This window comes from Ustilago hordei (assembly GCF_900519145.1).
Source record: "Ustilago hordei strain Uho2 genome assembly, contig: UHO2_contig_11, whole genome shotgun sequence".
In the NCBI taxonomy this organism is placed as follows: Eukaryota; Fungi; Basidiomycota; class Ustilaginomycetes; order Ustilaginales; family Ustilaginaceae; genus Ustilago; species Ustilago hordei.
The window spans coordinates 239,839-258,016 of record NW_024545272.1 but is presented as its reverse complement, the minus strand read 5'-3'; the positions used below and the strand labels follow the sequence as shown (position 1 = coordinate 258,016).

Here is an 18,178-nt window from a genome sequence, read left to right as displayed (position 1 = left end):
CGCACGCTTGGCTGGTTTAGTGCAGCATGACAAGCGATACGGCCTTCGGACGACATGGCGACGAGTCAATTGCGCTTTTCTTGTCCTTTTCCAGGCGAGAAGGGCTCTGTTATCGGCTTTCTTTCCGTGCTGGAATTTTGCAAAGACTAGTAATGAAATGGCGCTTTGGCTGCACCGCTTGCGTGCTTTGCTTCGCTTTGCTTCGCTTTGCTTCGCTTTGCTTCGCTTTGCTTCGCTTTGCTTCGCTTCGCCTCTTTGCCTCCCAGAGATAAGTTAGCGTTGTTGAAGTCCAATGTTTTGTATTTCGACTTGAATAAACTGTTGAAGTTATAGTATCAAAAGCTCTATTTTTTATTTTATTTTTCTATTTTATTTTATTTTATTTTATTTCATTTCTGTTTCTCATAGTCGGTTCCTCGCGGTTTAATGAGCCTGCCCTCTGTTCCTCCTCTGCTCTTCCGCCATTATCCAAGTTTGCAATACAATGCTGTTGCTGTTGTTGTGCCTTGCCCTTTTCCTTTTTTTTCTTTCTTGGTGCTCATAGAGGAGGAAAAGGAACCGGTGTGTTGGTGGTTGCTCTCCTTGTTCTGCCCCTTTCGGGAGCTGCACTAGCAACGCACTACAAACGAGACCCTGCGGCGACGCTTCTCTTGTTCCTCTCACTTTATCTCGCTCTCCACTCGCTCATTGGCCATTGCCTTGGCCAATTTCCCCTCATCCCTCTCTCCCTCTCCCTCTCTCTCCCTCTCCCTCTCTCTCTCCCTCTCTCTCTCTTGCTCTCTCTCTCTCTCGCTCGTATCTCACTATCTTTGCTCTTCCCTCAACTGCCAAGGTTTCTCAGCGTTGCCTTTTGTTATCGTCGGACACTGCTCTGCCTCCTCATCTTGTGACGGCTTGACTGTGCCGCTGTCCCTTTCCTCTCCGCTTCTCCGCCGGGCTGGTTGGCATTCTCTGGACCGGTTCGATAGCTGAGGCACTTGCTCTAACGCCCTCCCGCCTTCTCTTGCTCCACTGCTCCCGAACGATCGCAATTGTGCCTTTCGCTATCTTTCCTTGCCCTCTCTGACAGACGACAGGCACGATTGCAGTCATTTTTGCCAGTTAGAGAGAGAGAGAGAGAGAGAGAGAGAGAAGCAAGCGTCACGCTCACGATAGCGACGAGCAGACAATTCTAAGCGTGTGCGTGTGTTTCTCTCTCTCTCTCTCTCTCTCTCTCTCCTCATCCCTCTCAAACCAGCAGATCTTGACTCTATCTCTTCACCACCACCACCGCCCGCATCTTTCGCCAAGATGGGTTTTATCAAGGGGGACAATCAGCCCAGCTACGCCCACGGCCCCGTCCACATCAACCCCAACGAACCTCAGCCCGGCCAGTTCGCCTTCCTTCCCTACAGCAACTCTGGCTTTGACAACATCCACCCTAGCGAGCTCGGAAAGCCAGGCACCAGCGATGGTCGTTCCAAAGTCGCCCGCGCTTGTACAGAGTGCAAGTCACGTAAGATGCGCTGCGACGGAGGCTTGCCCTTCTGCGGTCGTTGCATCACCCACAGCCGTACAAAGTCCTGTGCCTATGTCGACCCTCCCAAACGCTCCCCCATCACTCGTCAATATGTCAGCTCGCTCGAGGCTCAGCTTGAGGATGCCAAGCGCAAGATTGCTCAACTTGAGACAACAGAGGCCAAGCCCGTCACCAACACCACTCACAACAAGTCCATCTCCGACAAACCAGCAGCACCCAACTCCCTTTCTCCTCGACACGCCCAGCCCCTCATGCACAACCGTTCCTTGACAGGCGAGCACGACTCTCATCCATCTCGTTTTGCCAAACCTTCCCCTTGGCCATCCAAGAAGCGTCCTCGCTCCTCCACCAATCGCTTTCTTGACGACGACGACGACAACGACGACGACAACAACGACAACAACAACAACAACAACAACAACAACAACAACAACAACAACAACAACAACAACGCCGCCCATGACATGCACGCCGATGAAATGCACGCCGCTATGCCCCTTGCTGACGCCAAAAAGGAAAGCGATGCGCTTGGTGGCGGCAACTTTGTCAGCCTCACCAGCTGCAACGCTGCTCTCCAGATCGCCTCTCAGCTGAGTCTTGGCAGAAAGGCAGGCGCCAGCGCTAACCTTGCTGGTCACCAGACCGGTCCAAGCGCCGCTGACAAGCCTGGCGCCATCCATGTCTCTTGCGAGGCTCTTGCCAGTGCTTCCGCCTCGTCCTCATCCGCCATGCAGCTTCAGAATTCCACCTTGCCTAACAACGTCGACTTTGCTACCTGGCACTCGGAGAGCCAGCGCTTCGCTGCCGAGCTCCTCGAGTCCTTCTTCGAGTTCCATCTTCCCTTCTACCCCATCATCCACCCTGCAACTTTCCGTGCCCAGCTTCAGGGTACTGTCTGCCCTCCTCAATCTCCCGCCTGGCCTATGCTGGTCAACATGGTGTTTGCCCTCGGCGCCTTTGAGCGCAGGGTATCGGCAGACGAAGCCGACGTCGACACACTCTTCTACTCGCGTGCCAACCGTCTTTTCAACGCCGTCCTGTTTGACAAGGCCGAGATCATCTCGGTCCAGGCATTGACCTTGATGGCCAACTACTGCCAGAAGAAGAACCACTTTTCCAGCGCTTGGATGGTGCTTGGCAGTGCGCTTCGCATGGCCATCTCCATGGGCCTTCACTCGGAAGCTGCCTTGCAGGCTCGCGATATGCCTGCCTTTGATAAGGAGTTTGGTCGCCGCTTGTGGTATACACTCTTTACCATGGAGGCCGACACATGCGTCAGCATGGCACGTCCTAATGCTTTGCTCAGCATCAACGCTGATGTAGCTCCACCTCTCAACGTCGACGAGACGGCCATGTCGCCCACCTTGGACCAGCTGCCCGCCCAAGTCTCGCAAGCTACGATGAGCTCGACGCTTGCTGTACATGCCAAGTTCGCCTCGGAGATCAGCATGCCCTTGCAGGCGAGGCTGATCAAGGGTCCCAACCCTTCCATCGAGGAAGTGCGTGCCTTTGACCTCAAGACCGAAGAGTTTGTCGATCACCTGCCAAACTACATGGACGATGGCTACACTGGCCCACGCCCAGCCTCGTTCTCTGTTGCTACCGCACGACTTCGATGGAGGTGCAATAACTTCCGCATGGTCATGTTCCGACCCTTTTTGCTCTCCAACGCTGTTGCCGCTGCAGCTGCTGGCAGCCGTGGTGCGCCACGACCCGCACTGCGTCCTGCCGTCAAGCAGGCCATCGCACTCTGCCGAAGGATGGCGAGCAACAACATCCGCTCTATCTCTTGCTTCTGGCACTCGCATCCTCACAACCAGGCTATGGCTTGGCATGCGATCTACTTTCTCACTCAGAGTGCCCTTGTGCCGCTCGTCTCGTTGCTCGATGAGCCTACCAACCAAGAGGCCCGCGAGTGGGTCAACCTCCTCCAGACTTGTATACGCTTGCTCGTCGATATGGGTCACATCACCCCAATCGGCGCCAAGTGCAAGGAGGCCATCGAGACACTGGCTGGCGGCTTGCTGCGTGAGTCGATGGACGATGACAACTGCCAGTCGATGCTACTTTCCAAATGGATGTCCGAGGCTCAAACCAACAACCTTGCTCAACGCTCGACAGCAGAGGTCGACCCACTCGTCTGGTCTTCTCACCTCATGGCAGCTAGCAGTCACGCATCAGACGAAGTAAGCTTCCATGGTGTCGTTGCACACCCGACTGACCCTTCGCTGACCATGTCGCTTGACAGCGCCTCTTCGGACGGCATGTCGGTCGCCGCCTTCGACTTTGCCCGTGGCATTGACGCATCGCCCACTGGCGATCACTGCTCCTCGCTCGCCGGCTCGATCGATGCATGGGCCACGGCGACAGCACGACCGACCCCAGCATCGCAATGGTCCGAGAACGGCTCATCCAGCTTGCCTGACCGCGAGTTGTTGAACCGTGAGAGGATCGATCATTGGTTCGGTCTTCAGGCTTCACACCCTGAATCTGCTGGTCGTCACAATGAGCACGGTGCTGCTTCAACAATCTTTAACACCTCCGAGCCTGCACTGAGCCAGGCAGCAGCGACTGGACCAGCGACACAGTCGCACCAGCCAGCTACACACGACTTGGACTGGCACACAGCAGCTGCTGACCCAAGCAACTGGTGGAATGTGCAGTACAAACATTCTGAAACATTGCCTTCCAACAGCTTCATGTTTGCTCAGCGGGATGTGCACAACAACAACAACAATGCCGGCGCCCAACAGGGTCACGAGCAGCAGCACACCAATGCCTACGCAGCAGCTGGCCACGTTCACCACCACGTCCACGGTCATCCCCACCCACACAATCACGCCCACTCACAGCAGCACTTGTTCTAAATCCACACTCGCAGCCGCCTCTCTTGTTTGACTTTTGTCACTCGACATATACCCACACGGTACGTTGACCAAAGGTCAGCGTCGCTACCATTCTCTTTGCTTCTCAGGTCTATTTTCTTGACCTTGTCCACGGTTTCTCATTCATGCGTATCTTTGCTTTGATAGCCTCGGCTTCACCCAGGTCGAGCAGCTTGCTTGTCGCTCCAGTCCCTTGTATTCTAGTGCTTCAGTGTCTCCTCAATCCCAGTTGACTCGACATATACTCTCTCGTTGAATCTGTCAGTGTTTGTTGGCGAGGACATTTGATGACGACCAACATGCAGAGCGTCTTGTGCGAGCCAGCAGTTGAAAGTAGAAACACCGCTACAAACGAAAGAATGGAGGCTACAAAACATGAGTATATATATATATATATATATATATATATACTCCAACGCCGCCGCTGACACTCGCTGTGTTGTTTCCAGGTGAGTCGTGTATCCTTTCCCACATAGTTCTAGACCGTCTGTCGAGCGGCACCCACTTTCACAACCGTTTCCATGTCAACGCACCGCTTGGCATACCTCATATCTAAGCGGCGTACCTTCCCACAAACTTTGCCCCTCTCTCGGTCGCGCCAACAGGGCGCTTGATGTCGGTGCTCTGGTCGGGGAAAAGTGCGAGTTAGGATGTTAGACCCTGGAAGTTACCACCTCCGAGCGCTCCCACACACTGCCAGCGGCCAAGAGACTTTTATTTCATGTTGCACTCGCCAATCTCGGGCTGCTTTGCATCTATCATCCCTTGGACACGGACCTCTTCATAAGCTTGGCTCTTCTCTTCCATCATCTTTACCTCGCCTTGATGACCTTGCAAGATAGCAACCTTGCATACGGACAAGAACAGGCCTCTCTTTCCTTCCTCGATACCCATTCTCTTCCCGCCTCTTCGTCGCCCTCTTCTTCACCCCGTCCTCGCTCCGGATCCCCACCTCCAGTTGCCTCCGTCCCGCCTTGCCACACCGTAGACTCCACACAAACAGGTCGAGTCCACCCACCGCCAAGAGATATCTCTTCAGGTGGCGACTTGACCCACACGCAAGGCACAGCGTCTACTTCCGTCGTCGCAACATCTTCATCGTCACCAGTGTTGCATGAGACCGTGTCAGCGACATCTTCGGACCATCCTCTGGATCATCGCACCGCTAGCTCCTCAACGTCTCTTCTCACATCCTCGCTCGACACTTGGCTGCATACAGTCGCCTCTTTGAATCTAGCTGGTCCCGACACCACCCTCCCTTCTTCCGAACTTCGTCTGCGAAAAGCAGCCATACAGCGCCGCACTCAACAACCAGAATCAGGATCAGCCACCTCTCTTCCTGCTCACACACCAAAACAGCACACCATGTTCGGCAGCACTCCCACCGCTTCCTACCTGCCTCTCAACGCACGGCAGGTAGCACCATCCACCTCGTCCTACTTGATATCATGGATTGCAAAGCACAAGATGTTTGTCATCTTGCTGCTCGTCGCCATGGTTGTTTCAGTCCAGATCTTGTTCGTGGCACCCATCCTGATGGATATGGAACCAGTCAAGAAACTCAAAGCCCATGGTTGGCCATCGCTCAAACCACCCAAATGGTTTGGTCCTTCCTCTGAATCGCCCGACTCCTGGTTCCCCTCATCAGGCGGCGACCCACTAACAGCTGGCCACGTAGAGCCTCTCGGTCCCTACTCATTCCCACCAGCTTTGAGCGAAGTCAACTTCATCGGCAGTCTGCCCTCCCAAGCTTCTCTTTACAAGGACACCAACCCTCATCGCGGCGAGCTACCCACCTATCTCGAATCTTTGTTGAATCGAGAGCCTCTCCATCAACCACCACCCTGGCCACTCAAGGCACCCACCATCACACCAGAGATCTGGCAGACACGTGTCTGGAACGACCATTCCACCACAGAACCCAGCGATGCTGAAGAACCACAGAAGCAACCTCAGGAATCCGATTGGAGACATGCACCATGGAACGCATGGAAACCTCCAATCGATGACCTTGCCAAACCATCACAGACAATGCCCAAAGTGCAGTACGCTTTCCAAGACCCTACCAAGCATTCGGGGCGTCGAAACGATCCAGCACGCGATCAACTCGTTGCACATCGCCAAAAGATGGTCCGCAACGCATTCATCCACGCCTGGGAAGGATACAAGAAGTATGCCTGGGGACATGACGAGCTTCGACCCGTTTCCAAGTCTGCACAAGATCCATTTAACGGCTGGGGTGCAAGCATTGTAGATGCGCTCGACACTCTCCTGGTTATGGGCATGCCAAAGCAGTATGACTTGGCAAGGCAGCATGTGCGGGACATTGACTTTAGGCTCATTGGTGGTGGAAGAAGCGCATATGGCACAGCAGACGGTCGCATTCCCGTTTTCGAGACTGCTATCCGCTACCTCGGCGGCTTCATCTCGGCTTATGATCTTAGCGGCGATGTTCTCATGCGTGACCGAGCAGAAGAGTTGGCGCAGCTCATTTTGCCCGCCTTTGACACTGTCACTGGTGTGCCCGTAGGAAGGATCCGAATGGTCGAGCCTGCCAATCACCCATACAAGTCGCCACAGTCACAGAGCAGCGTCATTCTCGCCGAAGCCGGCAGTCTACTGCTTGAGTTCACGAGGCTCTGGCAAGTGACCGGCAACAGAACCTACTTTGACCGTGTCCAGCGTAGCACCGACTGGCTCGATCGAAACATGACCGCTGCTGCTCGCATGGAGTCGCTCTTCCGCACTCAGATCTATCCTGAAAGCGACACTTCTTACGGTACTGTCTCGTTTGGCGGCATGGCTGATTCGTACTACGAGTACCTCATCAAGGAGCACCACTTGCTCGGTGGACGTCTCTCGCAGTACAGCAGAATGTACTCGGAAGCTATCGAGGGGGCTAAGAAGTTGCTCATCACGCGCATCGACACGGTGCCAGGCGTCAGCTTGATGACCATTGGTGAGATCACCAATTCGAGATATATGGCCAAGTTGGAGCATCTTGCATGCTTCAGTGGTGGCATGCTCGCTTTGGGCTCGCGCATCATGGCTGAACGTGCACAAGATATCGATCTCGCCAAGGGGATCACAGGCACTTGCTGGTGGGCCTACAACAGCTCAGCTACTGGCATTGGCCCCGAGAATCTCATCTTCTACGAGAACGACGACGATGATCGCTTTGACCTCGTCAATCTCTCTGATGGCACTTCGAGACGAGGCAAGCCGCGCGGTAACCCGATCGTCGGCGTTCGAAGTGTTGCCACCAGCTACCTCAATCGACCCGAAACCATCGAATCCGTGTTTTACATGTGGAGAATCACCGGTGATCCGATATGGCAAGAACGTGGATGGCAGATGTTTGCTTCCTGGGTAACCCACTGCATGACCGATGCTGGTTTCAGTGCTATCTACGACGTCAACACTTCTCCGGCTACTTGGATGGACAGTATGGAAAGCTTTACGTTTGCAGAAACGTTCAAGTATTACTACCTGCTCTTCTCGCCTCCCGAGCTCATCTCGTTGGATGAGTACGTATTTACCACAGAGGCGCATCCTTTGTTGGTCCCGCAAAACGGCAAGTGGGCTAGCGCAGGACACGGCAGTAAGACCTTCTGGGATGCAAACGCAAGCGAGGACTCGCATTTGCCTTGGCCTACTTCAGGAGAATACCCAGGTGGAGAGAGGGGTCAAGTTGGTGGCTTGACCAATAACCAGAAGCAGATGTTATGGACACAGTGGCAGAGCAAAAATTCTGCCCACAAAATTCGAGACCTCATTACTGGCCTCGGTGGTGATACATTGAAGAACAAACTTCGCAGTCTGATCGATCTAACTTCGCCTACTGCTTCCAAGCCCAGCACTACTCAAACCGACCAACCAGCACAGCTGCTACCTTGGACTGAAGCCGTAGAGAAAGTTGACGAAAACGCTCAACGAAAGGCTCAGGAACAGGCAATGCATCTGGCTAGGTTGAGATCCAAGCGCATTCGTTAGATTATTCCTATCCTGCACAGATACAAGCAAAGAACAGCGAGACGGATATCAATTGCGATGTTAGCAATTGCGATGTTAGCAAGAGCACCAAGGTTCAAGGCAATGAGAAGCATATATTTCTCTTGATGACCGGTGCGTGCCTGCGTGGAATCAAGTCGTGTAATCTTGCCTGGTGACATAATAGGAATAGGAAGTGAAATCACATGACCTTGTACTCACACTCTAACATATTCGCCAACTTGGCTCACCATCACCACGCATCACCACGCACCAAGGCTAACTCAAATCCACGTCAACAACCCGCTCTACCCCTATTGCGACAAGACGCAAGCATACATTGGCATTGCTTTGTACTTAGTCGTCTGCTAATAACAACGATATCTGCTCTACCGCTCCTCGCTTGTGCATTCCTCAACAATGACTGACGACGGTGAGCCAAGTTGGCAGAGGTATTAGGATGTAAGTGGGCGGTCATATGTTGTTGTTTTTTTTTTTTTTTTTTTTTTTTTTTTTTTTTTTTACACTTGTACGAGAGCCCTCTCGATACGAGAGAGGTTAATATCCCGAGCCCTCTTTACCTTTGCCCAGGCTGCAATAACGATAGACTAATGTCGACTGAACTAATCCCTCTCGCTGCGGAGGGCCTTGAGCTACTCGATGAGCAACTTCTCCTCAGCGGCGTACGAGTCAAGCTGTGATGAGCGGGCCCGCTCAAAAGATTGTAGGAGCTGGTAGCCAGCTCGCTAGGCTTCAGTCAGGGTGCGTTTCCTAACAGGGATGAGAGATTTGCGAATCTTCACAATCCGTGCCGAGTCCTCATAAACATCGAGAATGTTTGCAATGGATGTTGCAACTTCTCGGTCGCCTTCGACAACCCGGTTCTTAAACTCATCCATACTGTGAACCAGCTTGAAAAGGCGGACAAACTTGCTGGCAGATTTGCGGTCAAGGCCGATGGCGTCGACAAGAAGACAGAGTTGGACGAGAACATCGTCGTGCTGCGAAACTACAGCAGCAGCCCGCTGATTGTATTTGTAACCCTTGAGGGCGGCGACCATCTCATAGAAGCTTGAAATGTCCGGCCGGTCAACCCAGGGTGGGAGTGAGCGCTCCCACCAAGGAGCGGCAACTCTGCCTATGTCTGTCATGATTAACCAGCGTTGCAGTTTTTCTTCGCCCCCTTGCGCAGGCTTACGAAGTGGTTGCGGGGGAATGATAAGCCGCAGGAAGAGCAGGATTGTGAAGCTGCCATGCCCGAAGAGGAAAGGAAGATTGACAAGGTCGATCTTGAAGCGACACTTGCCAAAAGAGAAGATGATGGTGGGAAGGTGGGAAGATGGGAAGATGGGAAGATGGGAAGATGGGAAGATGGGAAGATGGGAAGATGAGAAGGAGTAAAGAGCAAAACAAGGCCAATTGAGTGCTAAAGAGAACGATCCAGCACGACCCTAAAAACAGGTGATCGGGCAGAACAGATCGGAGCTGAAATCGAACAAAAGGGGGTATCAAAGTTTTTGCGTTTTTAAAAACCCAGGTTTTTTCAAGAGCGCATTTTTCAAAAAAACGCAAAAGCTTACATAAGCTCTGCAAAGGGGAAAAAAAAAACCGCATTTTCAAAAACACAGCTCAGGAGGCGCATTTGCAAAAATGCGGTTTTTTTATCACTCCACATCTTCTCTCCTTTCCTCACTCTCATCGCACTTTTGCTCACTCCCTCTTCCTTGCACTCATTCAACATGACCTCCTCCACTGATGATTCTCATGACATCTCTGCAGAGTTGTTATGCCAGTCCACTACACCTACAAGCTCTGCAACTCAGACTGAAAGTGTGCCTGTGCTGTCTCAATCTGGTTCTACAAGTGCTCCTGACATCCACACTTCCTGTCCAACTCGAGCCTCTAGATCTGCCACAGGCAAGAAGAACTTGACATGGTCGGGTGCCAATGTTCTTCACCTTGTCACGATCCACTACAACAATGACTCCTACCAGCACACTCTGCTGCCATCTCAAGAATCAGCTGAGAGCAATCCAGCCCTCAAACTTTGCAAACATCCCATTTTTTGGGATATCTCCAAGATGATTTTTCCAGGCACATCTGTCAATCCCAATCGCATCAAGTCCAAGCTGAGGTGGCTGCTAGAGACATACTACAGGGAGAAGAAGAAGCTTTCACTCACTGGAGCTGGTACACTGCTGGAGGACATGGATGCATCCAACCCAGTAAGTTTTGGTGATCTTCATTGCTTGCAATAGTATGCTTGGATGCTGATTCATACTTTTGATTTTAAACAGTCCTATGTATCTCACATTGCCCTGTCAACAAAGTATGCTTGGTTTGAAAGGATGCATGAGATGATGAATGGCCGATTCAATGCTGATCCCACAGCACTTATCACAACTCTCAGTCTCAACTTCACCAGCAATGATGAGCCTGACATGCCTTCAAATGGCTCAGCTGACATACCCATGGATATTTGTGGCAGCGAGCTGTATGATCACAGTGCTCATGGCCATGGTTTGCCTCCTATTCTTGACTTGATCGAACCCACCAACCCCCCAGCTGCTGTTGCATCCACTTCTGGTGCATCCTTTGCTGGTGCTGGTGATGATGACATCTTTAACACACCTTCACCTCCACCTTTGCAGGCTCGACCACCTTCCTCCACTGCTGGTGGTTTGGATGTCTCTGATTCCACCTCTTCTCAATCTTCAGCCCAGCTCTCTCCCAGCACCAAGTGCAAGCAAGGTGCCCTTGATCACAAGTGTGACACACTTGCTGAAGCTTTCTATCGTTCTTCCATTGATACCCTTCAGATCCACCTGCAGCTTGAACAGGAATGCACCAGATGTGAGAAAATACTGGAGGCTGAGCATACCAAGCACAAGGAGATGCACCTGCATCACAAGAGGGAGGAGAAAGAGCATGATGAACATGTTCGCACATGTGATTGTGAAATGGTGTTGGAGATGGTGCACCTCCTTGCTTCTCAGGCCAGCATCGAACAGGATGCTCATCAGAACACCAGCAACAACAACAACATGGACTCTTCATTCAATCTTCCTGTCTTGTAGCATTACATGTACTATCATCTGGTCTCAATGCAAAGTCATTTCTGAGTGTTTTTCTGTAGAGTGCAAGTATGAGGTGAATAAAAATGATGTGCAGCACAGTCACATAATGAGCTCAAAAGCATTTAAACAAAAAATTTCACTCTCACACCTCTTCCATTACTACCACCACTCCACTCTGCAACCTTTTGGCATTGCTCTTGCTGCCATCCCCCCTCTCCATCCCCCCTCTCCATGCTCCCTCTCCAACTCCCTTCCTCCTTCCAGCCATGGTGTGCTACAGCAACAAGCAAGTAATTCTCAATGACATTGTCTGCACTCTTGAGCTCTCTATACCTGCAGAGGTCATCCAAAACACTGACAGAGTGCAGCACTCCTGCAGCACTGACATCGACAACTTGGATGATGATGGCGACCCAATTCTGCTCTCATGACACCTTTGTCAGCGGTCGCGCACCTGAAACCTGAGATCAGTAGTAGTATCTGTACTATCACCGATTCTGTCAAATTATGCGACAGCACTAATGGTATTTCGATTCTTAGTGAAATATGTGACAGAGCCTTCTCTGTCACCTTTCTCGTTAGAATCTGTAGTTGTATTATCGTTATGACAGATTTTGACTAACTGCTGTGGACACTCCATCCAGAGGTAGCTCGGCACAATCAAACTATAATATGACTCTAAGTGAGCTTGATATTGACACCAATGGTCTGGTGTGAGTATGGATTGTTGATGCCAACATGAGTGTCCAGTGTGTCAACTAACGCTTGAAGTGATCCCCAGGCCACAGTGGACATCTGCCTTCAGTTCTATGGTTATCTGGACCGCTGGTTGCTACAAACCACCTTTGGATGTCAGGAAATGGTGATACAACACATGCACTTCAATGAGGAGCAATCTGTTGATTACTACTATGCTGACTGTGAACTAATCAATACTTATTGCTTGAAGTAATACTAGTTCGTTTGATGAGAGTAGAGTGGATGAGGATCCACTCGACCATTTGTGACGAGGAGGTAGGACTATATACCTCTTCGCAGCGTCGCCAGTGACACTGCTCCTGCTCCCTCTCTCCAGAGGGTACCCTCCTCATCGAGTACTGCACAGGGATCTCCAAGGAGGCACCTTCTCTGTTTCAAGCCTTGTCCCTCCTGTCTTTCCTGAGCTGTGTCAACTTCATTGACACTGCTCCTCTTCTTCATGTCCCTTTCGCCAGTGTCCTTTACACAGCTCTCCTTCCTCTGACTGGTGACAGTTCTCTTCTACTCCTGTCCTGTGGGCCCCTGAGTGGTAACCAACTGCTTGTCACTGAGCTTGGTCCCTCTCACGTGTGAATCATTGTATGGACATCCTTACTACTGATCTCTGCAGAATCTGCCACATGATTTCGCTTGCTGCAGATTCTGGTGGGATTCATGATATTGACGATGCTCGTGCCGATTTCACTGTGGTCTGCCATAGAGCAGATTCTATTGCTGATCTCAGTGAACTCTGTCGCAGCTCCTACGATCTACCCGATTCCACGATTCCTGTGCTACCTTCATATGAACTTCGGTCTTTCCTCATTCTGCACACCCAGGCCCATGACATTACCCCCCTCTTAAGAGCTGAGCTCTGTCGAGGCATATCCTGTGCCATGTTTGGAGCATACCACCAACTCTTCACCATCCAATCCCATTCCCCATGTCACCATATCTCACTCGTTCCAAGACTGCCATCGTTGTGCCTCCTGCTGAGGTGGCGACGACATCCTCTCGTTGTCGTCAGGTGGTATTACAGCTACACCCCCACGAGGATCCTGCCACAGAGGCGAATCCTCCTGCTCCCATGGTCTCAGCCCAGGTGGCTGACCCCCTTGCTCTTCCAGTGGTTCGTTCGCCACTGGAGCCCCTTTTCTTGGGGATGGATGATGACATCATTGTCCCCAGCCCCCTTCCCTCCCCTTTCATTGCTCCCATCATTCCCAACCTCGTGGGGAATGACTATTCCCCCGCTTCTCCTGCTATCGACCTTTATGAGGTGGATGCGAGACTTGCTGCAGTGGATAGGACCACTCCTGAATGGCAGGCCACCTGGGAGGCTGAGTTGGCTAGGTCCCCAACTCCTCCTCCTACTGCCGACGAAGTAATTGATGTGGTCCTAGCTGTTTCTAGAGCTGGAACCCCAGTCTATCAGCCAGAGGTCCAACCTCTAACTCCTCCTCCTCATTGGGTTGGGCATCAAATGCCACCCCCTCCTCCTCCAGATCGACATCTCCCTTCTAATCGGGAGATTGCTGGTTGGGCTGAAGGGTTCGTCATGGCCAACCTCTTGATGCAGGTCGCAGATGGACACTATCCATGTGACTGGGATGTGCCTGTCAGGTCATTGGCAGCAAAGCGTCTCCATCGACTGGTAATGCTTCGCCTCATGGAAGGTTGCATGCCTTGGCCGAGTTGGCAGTGTCGTCGCTGCTTTAATCTGGGCATACTGTAAGTAGTATTTCCTGATCTTCCTGTTTGATTCTTGATGGCTACTGACCTTTCTAGCCCTCTCTTTCTTAGTTGTTTCACCTCTGCATTCACCAATCCATTTGGTGAGCAAACTAGGATTCCTCATGCCTGCGTGCACTGCTACCTGGCTGGGTTGGGACATTGTGAGTGCAATATCCCTGCTCATCCGGGTATAGATTACACTGGTGATGGGACTCCATCGCTCCAGCCCCACAGTTCCCACCAAGCAGAATGGGCCCATCTGACCGTGGCAGATGGGTATGGTCTGGGCTTGGTTCATTCTGAGGAATGAACCACCGATTCAGTGATGACCCATGGCTGGGTGACCGCCATGCAGGTCATTTGGCACTTTCGTCGGCCTGAGCTGGTAAGTTCCATCCTATGCATGCTCCAGTTATATGTCAAGCATCATGACCAACTGTACTCAGAGCATCAGCCTCACGAGTCTGTGATGGAGTCTGGTGGTCCTCCAGACTTCCTTCACGAGTGGGTGGCTCCTACCAAGGAGGAGCTAGTGATCTGGTCCTCCCTTGCTCCTCCTCCTGCTCCTTCTTCATATGTCGACATGTAGCAACATGTCTCCTTCTGCAATGTTGCTTCTTCTTGATCCTAAAATGAGTCTGTGGCCTGACTCTTGTGTTGTTGCTTATGAGCCTGGCTGTTGAGTACCATGCTCTTGAAACACTTCTCATATGGTGAGAGTAGTATTTCGGGTCCTCTCCCTGAAATCTGCCATACCACCAGTACTGCAACAGATTTCCGTGTAATTCATAATAGCACCTCTATTCTCACATTTTTCACTCAAATCGGTTCTAACACCCTTCTTACCGATTTCTCCTTCTCCTTGTGCTTGTTTAGCCTCATCCCCCTGCCAAAACCTCATACTCCCAGATGAGGTCAGGACAGTTGAGATTCAACAATGGTTCCCAAGAGGCAGCCTCCTCTGGGTACCCCCTCCAAAGCACCTTGTATTCTGTCGCCCTGTTGTGTGAATGCTTGCTGACAATGGCTTCAACTTCGAAGTCCAGATCCTCGTCTGGTAGCAATGGTACAATTGGTTGTGTCGATTGTTGAGGAATAGAACTATTCCTTGCTGGTTCGAGCAAGGACACATGGAACACATCATGAACTCTGAGGGTTGCAGGCAATGTGATTCTATAGGCTTGTTGGCCCACCCTTTCTTGTACCAGGTAAGGTCCTGTGAACCTGGTGTCCAGCTTTGGTGTGGGTCGCCTGGTCTTCCAATTCTTGCGATTGATGTAGACCATGTTGCCAACCTTGAATTCTATGTCCTTGTGTCTCCAGTTATAATGATTGACAGTATGACGCTGTGCCTCCCTGATCTGTTCCTGAAGATACTTGCAGTGCTCCTTACCATCAAGCAAGTATTCAGAATTTTCAGGGTTGTTCACTCCTAGGTGTTGAGGAATGTCAGGATGGGCTTTCAGGTTCCATCCATAACATGTGAGAAACGGTGACACACCGATGCTATTGTGCATGGTATTGTTGTACACAAATGCTGCAGTGTCGAGCAGGCTAGCCCAGTCATTCTGTTCATAGTTGCAGTACATACGAAGGTACTGCTCTACTACTTGGTTGACCCTTTCTGTTTGCCCATCTGTTTGAGGATGATAAGCAGTGCTGAGCGAATGTTTCATACCCATTTGATTGGCAAATGCTTTCCATGCTCCTGAGATAAACTGCCTGCCTCAGTCCGAGACCATGTGATCTGGATAACTGAAGTGTCTAACCAGATATCCCCATAGCAGCACAGCAGTCTGTTTTGCTGTGACTGTTTTGTATGTAGGGGCCAGAATAGCAAACTTGGTCAATCTGTCAACAATGACCAGGATTGAATCGTATCCCTTTGAGGGTGGTAATCCTTCAATGAAGTCCAAGGATATAGAGCCCCATGGCCTGTCTGGGGTAGCAAGTGGCTGCAGCAAGCCATATGGGCAATGGCAAGGAGCCTTATATCTGGCACACACTTGGCAACTTGCGACATAATCAGCAATCCAGGCTGACATGTTTGGCCACCAATAGTGTCGTTGGGCCAACTTAATGGTAGCATCTCATCCCACATGTCCAGCTGTGACGCCATCATGACATTGAGACATGACCATGAATCACAAATGTTCTACAGACAATGATTGCCCATCAACTTCTTTGGTGCTTCGTGAATGACAGTCATTGGTCTTCCCTGGCATTGTTACCTTGGGGATAACCAACTGTCTGCCACTATACCATAAGTCATCCCTGATCTCGAATGGCTTCCTTAGATGAATCTCCTGAAGCTTGGGATCCAGAGGCTGGAAGATTCTTGCCAGATCTTTGATTCCTTTCATGGATATAGACTCCATCATGAGGGCAGGAGCTACTAATACGGAATTGTTGCCTGAGCATGCAATTAGAACCAATTCCACTGAAATCGGTAATACCATGCTTGCTATTACATTTTCAGCTGGGATCTGCTGCAACTCGCTTCTTGCTGCAATTTTGTTTTCGACCTGTTCAAACACCTGGGGGGGCAATAGCTGTCAAATGTTATGCTCCTGCTCTTTACTGACTGGCTGCATATCAGCTCGTCTGGTGAGAGCATCAGGTTCGCCACCCTTGTCTCCTGGTCGATATTGTAGCACAAAGTCAAAATCTGCTAACAATACCACCCATCATGCTTGTCTGCCAGTGATATGATGTTGCGACTTGAAGTACTTGAGCACTTCGTGATCTGTGAGAATGACTAACTGACTTGGAAGTCCTGCTAGCATGTGTCACCACTGAGTGAGGCAGGCAACCACTGCTAGGAGCTCCTTGTCATGGATCTCGTAGTTTTTCTCAGCCAACAACATCTTCCTTGAATAAAATGCTACCAGGTGCCAGCATCCTTCATGCTCTTGTTTGAGCACTCCAGCGATGGCAAAGTTGCTTGCATCTGTTTCCAGCCTTGTAGGAAGGTGGTAATTGAAGTGTTGTAGTACTCCAGCTGTCATGAACGCTTGGATGAGTTTGTGGAAAGCTTGTTGAGCTTCTTCTGGCAACTCAAACTTCTTGAAACATTCTGTTGGTTTCACCAGTGATGTTAATGGCTTGGCGATTCGAGTGAAGTGAGCAATGAATCACCTATAGAAGTTGGCAAAGCCAAGGAATCTTTGGATATCATGGATTGATTCTGGCATTGGCCACTCCTTGGCTGTCCGTACTTTCTCAGGATCCATCTCTACCCCTGTGGGTTTGATGATATACCCTAGAAACTCTACTGTCATGGTGTGGAACTCACACTTCGACAGTTTAGCAAACAGCTGATTGTTTCTCAAATGGGTGAGAACTTCAGTGACATGTCATATGTGTGCTTCCTCCATGTCACTGAAGATGAGGAAGTCGTCCAAGTATACAACAACATATACACCGATAATGTCTCGGAAGATGACATTGATGAACGATTGGAAATGAGCTGGTGCATTTGCTAGCCCGAATGGCATCACAAGGTACTCATATAGTCCCAATTGTGTACCAAATGCTGTTTTCCATTCATCTCCTTTTGCAATGCGAATGAGGTTGTATGCTGCTTGGAGATCTAGCTTGGAATAGATCTTCACCTTCCAGAGCAGGAACAGTTGCTCCTTGATGAGGGGCAATGGAGCCCTGTTCTTGACAGTAATCTCATTGAGTCCCCGATAGTCCACACAAAGCCTGAGACCTCTGTCTTTCTTAGGTACGAATAGCACAGGTGACCTTGCTGGACTCTTCGATGGTCATATGAATCCCTTCGCAAGGTTCTCATCCAGATACTTCCTCAATTCAGACATTTCTTTAGGCCCCTTGAGATACAATGGGCCTTGAGGCAGTCAACTTCCTTCTATTAGTTCAAGGTGGAGATCATGTTCAGTATGCTGGGGAAGCCTGTCTGCCTCCACCTCGTCAAACACATCACAAAGGTGTTGGTACGGCTTTGGTATATCTGCTGCCATCGCCTTCTTCTTGATCTCAACCTCCATCTCTACTCCTTTGTTGGCACCAGTAGGAACAAAACCGAAGGCCAGGAGTGATGAGGGTGGTACTTCCAATAACATGAACCCTATGGGTCCGTCCTCTAAAGCTGCCTGAAGTAAGCGCTTTGCTGAGACGAACTCATTTCCATGCATGGTTGGTCATGCCATTTTTTCTTTGTTGGAGCCTGTTGCCACAGATTTCGTTGAAATCGGTGATAAGCTAACTCT

General features: G+C 50.8%; 5 protein-coding genes across 5 annotated transcripts; 4 read left to right on the top strand and 1 right to left on the bottom strand.

Annotated features, from left to right (window-relative positions):
- Positions 1-1,290: 1,290 nt before the first annotated feature.
- On the top strand, positions 1,291-4,386 carry UHO2_04909 (uncharacterized protein; the record flags this gene model as incomplete). The annotated part of the gene is made up of 1 exon (XM_041557440.1): positions 1,291-4,386. The coding sequence occupies one exon, from the start codon at positions 1,291-1,293 to the stop codon at positions 4,384-4,386; it is 3,096 nt and encodes a 1,031-aa protein (XP_041413374.1).
- Positions 4,387-5,229: 843 nt separating this feature from the next.
- On the top strand, positions 5,230-8,397 carry UHO2_04908 (uncharacterized protein; the record flags this gene model as incomplete). The annotated part of the gene is made up of 1 exon (XM_041557439.1): positions 5,230-8,397. The coding sequence occupies one exon, from the start codon at positions 5,230-5,232 to the stop codon at positions 8,395-8,397; it is 3,168 nt and encodes a 1,055-aa protein (XP_041413373.1).
- A 743-nt stretch (positions 8,398-9,140) lies between these two features.
- Positions 9,141-9,545, bottom strand: UHO2_04907 (uncharacterized protein; the record flags this gene model as incomplete). Its single annotated transcript, XM_041557438.1, has 1 exon — positions 9,141-9,545. The coding sequence occupies one exon, from the start codon at positions 9,543-9,545 to the stop codon at positions 9,141-9,143; it is 405 nt and encodes a 134-aa protein (XP_041413372.1).
- A 588-nt stretch (positions 9,546-10,133) lies between these two features.
- UHO2_04906 (uncharacterized protein) lies at positions 10,134-11,471 on the top strand (the record flags this gene model as incomplete). The annotated part of the gene is made up of 2 exons (XM_041557437.1): positions 10,134-10,619; positions 10,725-11,471. 2 exons carry the CDS (start codon positions 10,134-10,136, stop codon positions 11,469-11,471), a joined length of 1,233 nt encoding a protein of 410 aa, XP_041413371.1.
- Positions 11,472-13,152: 1,681 nt separating this feature from the next.
- UHO2_04905 (uncharacterized protein) lies at positions 13,153-14,532 on the top strand (the record flags this gene model as incomplete). Its single annotated transcript, XM_041557436.1, has 5 exons — positions 13,153-13,940; positions 13,998-14,104; positions 14,170-14,219; positions 14,299-14,328; positions 14,356-14,532. The coding sequence occupies 5 exons, from the start codon at positions 13,153-13,155 to the stop codon at positions 14,530-14,532; spliced, it is 1,152 nt and encodes a 383-aa protein (XP_041413370.1).
- Positions 14,533-18,178: the final 3,646 nt, after the last annotated feature.